We start from the raw sequence: 12,337 nt of genomic DNA, 5'->3' as shown, positions 1-12,337 counted from the left end.
ATAGAGTGATCACAGTGTTAAATGCAGAGCTCAAATCAAGAAGAATTAATCACCAATCAATCACCAGCATCAGCCGTAAGTAAAAGGGTGTTTGTCACTTTGATGAGAGCAGTTTTGGAACTATGATGTGCATGGAAACCTGATTGAAATTTGTCAAAAATGTCATAATTATTCATAAAAGAAATCAACTGAGTGGACATTCTTCTCTTAAACTTTTGATAAAAATGGTAATTTAGGGTCTAAAAATGGGTCTAAAAAATTTTTAAATTGGTAGGATCAAGGTTAGGTTTCTTGAGCAGTGGGTGCACTGCTGCATGCTTAAGGCAAGAGGGAACACAGCTGGTGAACAGAGAGCTATTTACAATAGATAAAATAATGGGACCAACACTGTTAAAAACCTCTGAGAAATCTGGCAGGCATAAGATCTGAAGGACTCGATGAAGGCTTTAATTTGACCTTAATGACCTTAATTGTGTCCTTTAAAGTGTACAATGAAAGGGCCTCAAAGTTATGGCACAAGGCAGAGGGGTTCCAGTGTGGAGAAGAAGGGTCACTGGTGGCATGACCAATCTAGAGTTTTATTTAATTTATTTTGTTTGTGAAGAGGGATAAAAATTGCTCACAGATCATGGGGGTGGCTACAGTTTGTTGGCTAGGAGGATTAATTACGGATTCAATGGTTTGAAAAGAATTCTGGGGTTATGACGGTTTCCCTCTGTGCTATGCTTTGCTTTAGGTAGAAACAAAAGTGAGACTTAAAGGGGGTTAAAACAGGTGATTTATGTCTTCCATTTCCCTGTTTGTGTTTGGTACTTAGTGTTCACACGCACACTGACAAATTCTCTCATTTTCTCTACCCTACGGTAAAATGTTCAACAATTTGCATTCAAGAACAGATTAAATAAACTGATACTGTTTACAGATTACATCTTTAACGTCTGAAAATCTTTTTGTCATACCTCAGTTAAAACTGACGTAAAGAAGTAATGAGACTAACAAGGTGGGGCATCTGTAGCAAGGAGAGTCATTGGCTTGAATGTAACTTAAACAATTTAACCTCAGCTAACCTCATCAGTTGGGCTGATACAGTTTCCAAGCTGTATTATTTACTTCACTTTAACCATTTCAATAATTACACTCAAATTAAGAATGATCTGAAAATGACATAGACATTTGTCTAAAATTTTGATATGAACAGGAAGCAATAGTATTGGGGAGTGCTTTGGGTTGACTGTAAAAAAAACAGTTATATTCATTTACAATGTTGTGTACATACATTTACAGTATACATACAATATTTGAGGAATGTGTTTCCCTTTAAGATGTGTAATAGAGAGAGGTGGATGCTGGTTGTTGTTAGTTTACCAGGTATTTCAGGTTAGTAGCCAACACAGTTATGACAAAAGGAGTAGAGCAGGAAGTGAGTGTGTGTAAAAGGTATTACTCATATTGCAAGTATGAATGTGTTTATACAGTCACATGGTGGCGACTCAGCTCACTTTTGAGGTCAAAAAGCAAGTTCCCTTAATGTAAACCATTACATTTTAGGGTGAAGACCTGATTCAACGTTAAGGACGTGGGATTAGGTTAATGTTAGGGTTCAGCAAGAAGTGGTTGGGGTTGGTGTAAGTCTGCAGGAAATTAATGTAAGTCAATGTAGTGTATTTGAAGTGATGAAAACACATGGGTGTTGCAATCTGGGTGAAGAACTGTCTTGTTCAAGAGGACATTTACAGATTGGCAGGTTAATCAACCTCAGATGTTCTGCTCACACTAGAACTATTCATGATGCAAAGAACAACATTTTCAGTCCAAAGATGAGTAACCTCAATCCAAAAGAAAACCAAAGGATGCATTCAACCTACAGTATGTCCTGCCATCTGCTACTGTAAACCTGGTGGTTAATGATATGGTCAGGCATTTAAGCAGTGTTAGTTTGATATAATCAAATAGAATTATCTTTATCCAAAGAAAGAAATTCATTAGTCAGAGGTTCACAAAAACACACAGACGCAATACAAAATTACATAAAGTAAAACAACAGAGACAATTCTTAAAAGCAACAATACCAAAAATTGAATAATAAAATAATAAATTAAAATGCATGACAATAAAACTTACACATATTCACCAGTCACAAACGGTGCAATAATGCAGATAGCCATCATTACAGACGACACAAGAATGAGAAGAATGTTTAACAGGAAAGCTGCATCTTATAGTAAAAACTGTTACCAACTGTTTCTTATTCTAAGAGAATAAAGAATAGAATAACTATTGGCTGGTTATGTAAGACAATAAAGAAAGCCATGCACGAATTCTGTTCATTCCACTTTTTCAATGTTTGTTTTTCATCAAATGTATAGAATCTGCTGGAGTCATATAGTAATAAATCCAACAAAAGGCCTGCTGTGCATTGGTATCTAGAAATAAAGATTTTACAATTTCATGCAGACAGATTAATGGCTATTTTGAGACATTACAGTACATGGGGGCTTTAGTGGACTGGGTTGGTTAACATGATGCCTCAGGTATCAAGAAAAACAGGTTTGGAGAGGGAGTGGTAATGGTAGTGGTTTATTAACAGAGCATGTGTCATGGGACATACAGTAAAGCAACACTCTGCACTTGGTGAAGGAAAAAAGCTGGTGACAGAACAGTATGGCACTCTGGACTGCATGGACACTCTTGATGTATACAGTCCTAACTGGGCAGGGTGAGCCTTTACACTGAATCTGTTAGGTACACCTGTACAATCTATCGCAAACCAACACATTAGCCCTGCAATAAATCCTCTGTTTTCAAGCTTTTAGTTTCTGTGTTGGAGCTGTTGATTCAATGTTATGGTCATTTTTGAGGAAGTGGTTAGTGGCGGTGTTGCTCTAGACTGTAATATGTTGAAATGTCTGTCTTACATTTTTCTTTCCTTTTATAACAGTACAGAATATAAGAAACACCTCTAAATATGATGTGAATATAAGCTTTATGAAGCTTATTGAATGGCAGGTGTATTTTACAATTACATATATGTGTGTATTTATGTATTTATATATAAAACTGGAAAACATTAGATTCCCCCTGTTTTCTAAAATGGTTAAATTAGATTATACTATTTTATTATACAAATTTAACAGCTACATTAATTTCGGAGGCTTTTCTTTGACTATTCTATTTTGTAGAAATTTGAACCTATATATCAAGAGATATCTGTATCATTCATTTTTTTTTTTACAGGAGATTGCCCATCTTCCCCTCTTTATTGATTTATTAAATATGAAAACTGAGAATAACATATTTAAAAAAAAATGGTTCAAGTAATTACACACACACACACACACACACACACACACACACACACACACACACACACAAATTGATGGATACAGATGAAAGTAAATTTCTCACTTCTCTTTCCTACAGGGTCAGAAGCTCAGGGTAAGTACAGTCACATTTTATATATTTCATACAGTCATGTAAATACTCTTGTTGATCAAGAAATGCACTGAATCTATGACAGAACTAACCCTAACTACAGCTACAAATGAGAAACAGTTTTAGCTGCACACATGAATCATCCTAACTTTACTGTGTATCTACTGACAAACAGTCATCTATGTTCTCTCAGATTGTGGAGTGGCACCTCTGAACACAAAGATAGTGGGTGGTGAGAATGCCACAGCTGGGTCATGGCCCTGGCAGGTCAGTGTGCACCTTACTAATGCGAGGGCTCACATCTGTGGAGGGACACTTATCAGTGACCAGTGGGTACTCACGGCAGCCCACTGCATCATAACGTAAGACAAATTCATAAAACCCTCAAATTCCCTGATATTTTTCTCTTTTGTTCTTGCTTCATTTCCTGTGCTTACACTTCTCTCCTGAACCCACTATGGATCCGTCTGTTTACAAAAATATAGACCTGAATCTGATTGGACTGGACAGAAACCTAAGCCTGAATGAACCAAAGTCCAGAAAAAGTGTAGAACAGTCACCATTTGCATCTGTTGCCTTATAAAGCTCTGTACCAGATGGGAAACCCTATGATTAAGAAAAGATTGCCTCTTTATTGTAGCTAATATTATTATTACCTATATTATTATATTATATAGCATTACAGGAGTCTAACTTTTCTCTCTTAGAACAGTATTGTTTTTTCCATGGTAGCAACACACAAAAAAAGAGCACACAAATATGTAAATGCCTATAATGAAATTTGCAGGTATATTCTTACAGAAAGAAAATCTATAACCAGCATGTCTTCAATGCTTTTAAAATAACATTCAAGTCACTAATTTGTTGCATTTTTACTGTTGTCTGTCCTCGTAAGGCCTGCGCAGGGGGCTAAATGTACTCCTAATTAAGATTGAAGACAACAGATGGCCAGAACTAGAAAACAAATTCAATAAAAAAGTAGATATTACAGAAAGATTACAATCACAAAAAGATGATACCACAAAAACAGTTAGAGCAAGGGCATTGGAAAAATTAATTAGCTTAGCTGGCACAGTAACAAGGAAACTGGGTTCACAAAAATATAGACAATCAGTCAGATTAGTCCCTACAGGAAATACAGCATGGTATTTTCTTTAGTAAACATACACTGAGTCCACAAGAGTAAAAGTAAAAACAGTAAAATACATAACAGGTTAGCCCAACAATAATTGACAGTTACCTTGGTTAACATTAATTCTTCTGGTGTTACATCAACAGTCACAGAACAGCAATAACCAAAAGAGGACATATTTGAATAACTAACACTGACACTTGGGGGATGGAAAACAGATACTTGTCAGTATTTGCTTGGTCAAATATCTGACAAAATTAACTGGCAATGAACTGTGTCAGTTAGGGTAGCTACAAGCAACAGGGGACCTAACCGAAACCAACTGCTGGTGGAGGAATACACTGCATAACTGAACACACAATGCTACTCTGACTTTTTCTTGCGTTGAGCTCAGTATCTGTTGATTTTGTTCCAAATTTTGCATAGACCCACAACTGGTAGCAATTTGAGTCTGACCTAACCTGAAATGAATGAGAACTTGAATAAGTGCACTTGAGACATGTTTCAGGACAGCTCAGATCATGTGTGTTTCTTGTTTTGGGTTAGGGCTCAGACTGTGGGTGTGGCTTAGACTCTTGCATTTTGTCTTCTTGTACTTAATTGAGGAACTGAAATTTAACAGCCAAACCACCAGTCTGCAGATTTAACTTAACCATATATAGTCTGAATAACTTGAAAACAATACACAGCGCGACAGCTAAAACAAACGCCCCCTTTGTGTATAGCTGCCAAAGACACAGCCACACTGAATCACCCTCACATATATGACTAATACCTCATCTCACTTCTGTGCTGTGTCTGAGCAGGCACTTCTGAATTTCAAAGTTACCCAATACAACTGGAGTCTACAAATTACTCAACATACTGTCTCTACATCTCATGCTCTTTGATGCATGGCCAGGCATGGCCAACTAAACTCAAGCTTGTTCTGATTGACATATAATGGTTTGACTGGAAGTTCAACTGAATTCTCAGCTATTCAGCCACATTCATTGTTTATCTAACTCAGTGAGAATGTGATCATTGAATTGTCCTTGCCCCTGAACACACACTAGTTGACTGGACCACAGTGTTCTTCATCAAAAAGCATTTTTTTCAATTGTGCTCATATAGGGACCATTGGATAAATACAGAAAATATGATATTATTTATATCATAAATTAGGCAAAAGATGTAATCAGCATTCACTGACTGATTTAATAAATTAGAGTCTTTTTTTAAAATCTAGAAACTCTCCTGGTTCATGGACTCTTTACTTCGGAAGACTGACTCAGACTGGCACTAACGTTCATGAGGAATCCCGCACTTTGACCCAGATTATAGTCCATCCTGACTACAACAACACCTTGTATAACAATGACATTGCCCTGATGAAGCTGAGCAACCCTGTCACTTTCACTGACTACATCAGACCTGTCTGCCTAGCAAGTAACTCCAGCCAGTTCCACAACTCCACCCCATGCTGGGCCACTGGCTGGGGCAGACTTGGAAAGGATGGTGAGTATCCTGTCAAGTTAGCTTTTAATGTCTCCCTTTAAAATGTGTTGTTGTTTAGCTGATTTGTTGAATTAAGTTTCTTCTTGACAGTTAATCCTCCACAACCAAACCCATCTTTCTCTACTGAATTTTTGCCAGGTCAGCACGGGCCGTACTGTCAGATAAACACATCAGTTTTAATTTATGGTGCAGGAACTACCGTACTGCATTGTTCTTGTTTTGTTTACCTCAGGGCAGATATGAAACAAGTTTAAGAGTTTACAAATGTAATTACAATCTTTCTCATTACTGTATTTCATTACATTTTTTTTATTTATTTCATTGTCAATTTATTAAGTGATTTATTTATCTAGTTGCCTATTTTATTTATGTATGACCATCTAGTCTTTGATACCATTCTGCTAGCGTGATGAAAAATCATCAATTAACAATAAAGTAATAAAAGTTACTTTTTTGAGAAAAAGTAAAACCATCATTTTTATTTATTTTCAGCCAATGGAGCGTTTCTGGAGCAGGGAACACACCTGTTTTTGTTTTTTGTAAATTAAATTTTTTATCATTTTGGAAACACAGTACATTTATGAAACTGTACTGATGATGTTTGAATTCTTCTTTCCATAGTCTCATTGCAAGTTGTTGTCAGTGCACTAATACCTTCTGCAGTATACCAAAAGATTCTCACAGATGCAGAACAATCAGACATTATCTCTTTGAGTGATTCATTAGGTTTTCTGTTGAGAGAAAATTCACTCAAATCCAGCCTTCCCCAAAAAAGATATCCCCTCAAAACTGTGCAAAAAAAGGAGGAAATAAATAGTGTGTTGCCTCTGCAACACGTGTTGCTGTTAAAAAAAGAAGAGCTATGGAACCAATTTTGTCATAATTTTGTGTTTTTATCATTTTATTTGTAAGACATAAATCTTGTGATAAATAATATTTCGGAATTTCTGAACCTGAATGATTAAAGGATTTCCCTCTCTCTCCCACAGAGCCGATGGGAGCCTTTGAGAGACTGCAGGAGGTTCAGATTCCTGTGATTGGAAACAAGCAGTGCAGTTGCAACTATGTCCAAGTACCATCTGCAAACATCACTAACAACATGATTTGTGCGGGTCAAGAGAACAAAGGAACATGTCAGGTTAAATAATAACCTATTGTTGTAATTTCTGAAGTAGCAGGACCGACTTTTTTTTAAAGTTTTTTCCTCACTTGACAGTCCCAGAACATGAGAAGAAACTCCTAACACATGCAGTTAAAATACTTCTCTGGTCTTATGTTCTGGTCTGTTCTTCATTGATAGTTTTAGCACCACAATGTATGCGTTGGAGATAACAAAACTAAAACTTTTATATTTTGCTATTAAAATGTTATTGTATGTGAGATTGTGTGGTTTGCAAGTCTTATTCGGTGCATGTTACCAGTATTATCAATCAACAGTTCGTGTTTTGCCTTTCCATTTCAGGGGGACTCAGGTGGACCTTTGCAATGCAAACAAGGCTCAGTATGGATCCAGGCGGGCATTACCAGTTTTGGAGTACCTTGTGCCCTGGCTGCTTTCCCTGAGGTCTACGCTCGAGTGTCCAAGTACCAAACTTGGGTCACAGATCAAGTGGCAGGGGCAAAGGTTAACTTTGTGACATTCAACTCCAGTGGTGCCGACCAAGACAGCAGCTTTGTTTGTCTCAGCACTGCAAACACAACGGCTCCAACCCCGTCCAACACAGCATCAGCCATTGCCACTGAACTGTCATTTGTTGTCATCTTGCTGACTTTGTTCCTACAGCACATTTTAGCTCTGTAGCACAGTTTTGCACTAACAACTTGTACAAGCTGCACTATTAACTTAACATTACTGTTGCAAAAAATCTTTTCTGTAAGGAGTAGCTAGGGGCGAAGTACAAGTGTGGTGAAGTACAAGTATTAAGTAGCACAAAATGGAAAGCACAAGCACCTTAAAATTGCACCTGCTAAAAAAGTTTCTCCTACTACCTACTAGGCAACATGGAGACACTCAGCAGGTCAAGGTTATGGGTATATTGTGGTAGATCTGTGATGGTGTGTCAACCTATCTGGTGGGGGAAGGAGAAGTATAGACCAGAATATCTTCTGTATCAAACAAATATCAAAACAAATATCAAACACTGTTCTCATATGATTTTTCAGACTTCCAAGATGAAAATGAAAGATAGCTGTGCAGCAAGGTTCATCAGTTGCGTAATATGTCTGAGATGTTTACTTTATGTGGGATGATGATGTTATTTTGACTTTTATAATACAAATTATACATTCAACATTATAAGATGGAGATTATCTTTATGGATCCCTGGGGGAATTGAGTCACTGGAGAACATGACATGCATAACATAAAGTTCATACTGTGTAATAGGGATGTGCAGAGAGCCCAGTGTTTGTATTTGTATCTGTACTTGTTGAGGCAGCAAAATTATTTGTATTTGTATTTGTATTTGAATAAAAGTGGAAAGAAGGTTAAAAATCCCATTTTTGTTTTTATTATGCTTTTAATTTTAGAAAATGAAAGTGTTACAATAAGTGTTCATGAATAAACTACCTTACAAAGAAGGTCTCCACACTGGGTCTCGAACTGGAGTCTCCCAGATCATCGATGACTGCGCTGACTACTGAGCTAACACTTTACTTTTCTTCCCAAAAACAAAAATTTAAAAAATATTTGTAGGAAACAAATATTCGTATAAAACTCATTATTTGTGCTTTGCTGAATAATGTATTTGTATTCGGGCACACTCCTACTGTGTAATAAACTGATATTAATGTAGGCCTAGTTAAAACACTACAAACATCCAATAGAATACTTCAGCTTGGCTTTACATTCATGAAAACATATCTATGTAGCATCAAGAATTTAAAGTCAGTTATCGAGATGGTGACTACAAGTTACTAGGTCTGAGAGTTTTCATAATGTTAATTAGGCTTTCAAAGGACAAGAAACACAGTCTTACTGAATAAGGCCCACAGGCATACCATCATAATGTTGGGTCTCACTAGCTGACCACATGTTTCAAGACTAGGAAACAGCAGGAGTCCTCAAGAAACTCCACCCATGGATCCAGGTTATCAAAACTAGAGATCCCCCTCTTATCTCTCTCTTTCACCTCCAGCTGCTGAAGGAGCAGCTCTCAGCTCCTCTTTTCTCCTCACAGCTCTCTGCTCTCTTGTGTGGCCTACTCACAGCAGACACACACATAACTCTTTCTTTACGGCAGAAGATGTGAGAGCCTGCCTAAGACTCAGAAACTAAGTTTTCTAGTGCCTGCAGCTACCACACAAGTCTGCTGGCTGGTTTACAAGAGTTAGTTGCCACTAACTCTACACAAAGGACTGGACCTGGGACCTCTGACCTGCACGACTGGAGCACCAGACCTACAAAGCAAATTCTGCATCCTTTCAGCTTTGGAGCCAAATTCTTCTCAGCCTGTCTCTTCCATGGATTCACCAGCTAAGAAGCAGAGCACCACAAAGCATCTCTTTCTTCATTGACTGGTAAAATTTGGGCATAGCCTAGCAACATAGTGAAGCATAGCACAGCTAAGCAAGAGTGTCTAACTTAATCAATATACTGTATATGTATTGATTTGGCTAAGGTTATTCATTGAGCTATCGTTGTGATGTCCTTGTTGTTGCATAGTCAGGTTATTGCATAGCCACACCGCTAGGTTAATGTTAGCATGCTTAACACATGTTACATCCAGTAACTAGGCCTTGCATGCAACTAACCTCTTCCTAACCTGACACCTCGATCCTACACCAATTGGCCTTGAACAGAGAACCACACAGTTAAGAGGTTTAAACCTACTTTTGCAAACTTTGGTTCAGGCAGCACATGTGGTTCAAGACACCACATGGTCTGGCCTTTTGTCCCTCTGGTTCTCTTTGTCAGCCCTATTGTCTGCATGCCATGTGCTCAGTCACCAAGTGACTGCAGCCATCTTGCCATTGACTTTTCCACACACACTCACACACACATACACACTCACACACATACACTTGTATATAGGTACACTTAGCGACCTTAAAATTGTGTGTTTTGCTGTTTTACCTTTTGTTAAATAAATGCTTTTGGATATACCTGTTGTCTGTTTTCATGTTGCACAAGAATGAGTTTTGCCAACCTCTGCTCTGCAAAGAACTCCAAAATCCTTCAACCTTAACCAGCTATTGATACGGTAATTTTGTTTATAGTTATTAAGTTAATTGTTAATAAAAGTTCCAAATTGATAGATTAGTACACTTTGAGACTGAATTGGCTATCTTTTTCTCTGACTCCAGGGTGGTGCCCCGTTATTATTAATTCTTATTAATAATTTTATTGATTTTAATAATTAATGATTATCTTTGATAAGTTAGTGCATGTTAAAATCTGTTAGTGCATGTTAAAATCTGTTGTGCACACTAGAGCCACTAGACGGTGCCATAGCTACCACTCTTCTACAAGAAGCTACCCCCCATAGTGTAGGCCACCTCATTATTTGGTTAGGCTAGTGTACTGCCCAAACTACACTACAAAGTGTCTGCCATGCAACACCATAGCCAACCACATTGTTTTGTTGTAATAGTCAACTGTTTAATCTAACCCTCCATTCCAGAGACAACAATGGAGAACCCCTGAGTAGAGCAGTTTATTTCTTCCCTAGCACAGAGCCTAGAACCTGGCTACCCAGAATTCATCAGCAGGTTGAATTTCAGTGAGTGCAGGAAAGAGATAGACTCACTACTCAAAGATAGGAATGATGCACAGACCACATCCAAAGACCCATTATTATGCTTGCCTCTGAACTTCCTCAGGCAAACCAGCCTTGCCTGTCAGAGCAAAGCAGCCCTAGAAAAGAAGGTAGATTTCCTTAGAGCGCAAAATGCTTGCCTCCTCGATCAGGTTCAGACGGCCAATAAGAAATCCATGTGCTATTTAGAAGACCTGCACTCAGCAGAGTTAGATCTCTGCTCACACAAGGAGGGATTGTTAAGGCTTAGGTCAGAACGTCCTGCCCCACTACAGTCATTCAGCCAATGTGATTCCAGTTACTCCAATTCACACTCCTCCCATAATGAAAGGTTAACTCCCTCTCCACTCAGAAGATGGGAACAATTCCCAACCGACCCTAAGTTCTTGGGAATTAAGTCAGCTTCTCAACCTCCACTGAGAGACAGAGCTAACAGCCACCTGACTTCCCATCTCTCTGAAACAGACACTGAAGAGAGATGTAGTTTATCCTCTAGAAGATATTCTGCCCAGTGTTTTTCTCAGCCACCGCTATTCATTCATCCGTGCTCATCCTTCCGAAGGGGGGACTATAACATCCCAGAACTGTTCAGCCTCTCCTCTGCACTCATTCTCAGGAAAGTGATAACAGTTGTTCAGCCCCTGCCCTTCAATTGGAGAGAATTGTAGCACGTGATGCACATGTCCATGATAGTGCTAGTTTAGTCTTGTCTTCACCAGAGATGAATTCACAGTGTCCCCGCCTTAAAGTGCTTGAGCTTATAGCTAAGGACATTGATCATTTTGACCCAGACAGCTGTAATCACCACACTGAAGATTACTTTAGAGAACTAGAGTACAATCTAGTTGACCTGCCCCATGCAACCCAAAGTGAGAAAGTTAAACTTGTGTGGAAAACCAGCTCTAAAGCTGTACACAAGTTTATACAATCACAACCTTCCAGCGTCAGAAATGACTACCAAGAGCTCCATCAAGCACTAGTAGAAGAATTCTCTTTTCCTGCTGACGAGACCACATCAATGGTTGCAGCCCTCCAAATTAAAGATTCCCGTTGTGAGCATCCCAGGGATTATTACCAACATTTGAGGCATGCGTACTTCCAGGGCAAGAATGCACCAGGCTTAGAAGAAAACCTTATTCTATCTATCTTATTGCAGAACCTTCATCCATGCGTACGCACTCACGTTGCACTTATGATGCACCAAGGTAACCCCTCACTGCGTGAAATAAGAAAGATGACACAGGTGGCTTGGGAAACTGCTGTCACTTACAAAACAGGAGGGAAAACAATTGAGCCTGCCAGCTCAAACACTGAAGCGTCATACAGGTCTGCTGCCTCAAAAGATCACCCTCAGAACAGTCCAAAGGGGGTTGACAAAAGGCAGCATAGGGACACTGAGCGTAACCGCCATGTCCACCAACTGCGTTGAGATTCAGCATTCACACAGTAGAAGCTTTAGAAGGCCATACGCAGAGATTCTGGCCCAGAAGTGTGACCAGACAATGGACAGATCAGATGA

General features: G+C 38.7%; 1 protein-coding gene across 1 annotated transcript; it reads left to right on the top strand.

The window, feature by feature from the left end:
- Window positions 1-2,619: 2,619 nt before the first annotated feature.
- On the top strand, window positions 2,620-8,555 carry zgc:123217 (uncharacterized protein LOC641414 homolog). The gene is made up of 6 exons (XM_044337946.1): window positions 2,620-2,716; window positions 3,421-3,435; window positions 3,626-3,794; window positions 5,793-6,061; window positions 7,051-7,199; window positions 7,524-8,555. Exons 1-6 carry the CDS (start codon window positions 2,662-2,664, stop codon window positions 7,860-7,862), a joined length of 996 nt encoding a protein of 331 aa, XP_044193881.1. The 5' UTR covers window positions 2,620-2,661; the 3' UTR covers window positions 7,863-8,555.
- The last annotated feature ends 3,782 nt before the right edge of the window (window positions 8,556-12,337 follow it).

Source organism: Thunnus albacares, chromosome 20, assembly GCF_914725855.1.
Source record: "Thunnus albacares chromosome 20, fThuAlb1.1, whole genome shotgun sequence".
Classification (NCBI taxonomy): Eukaryota; Metazoa; Chordata; class Actinopteri; order Scombriformes; family Scombridae; genus Thunnus; species Thunnus albacares.
Note: the sequence above shows the minus strand (reverse complement) of the source record. Positions and strands in the feature narration are given on the sequence as shown.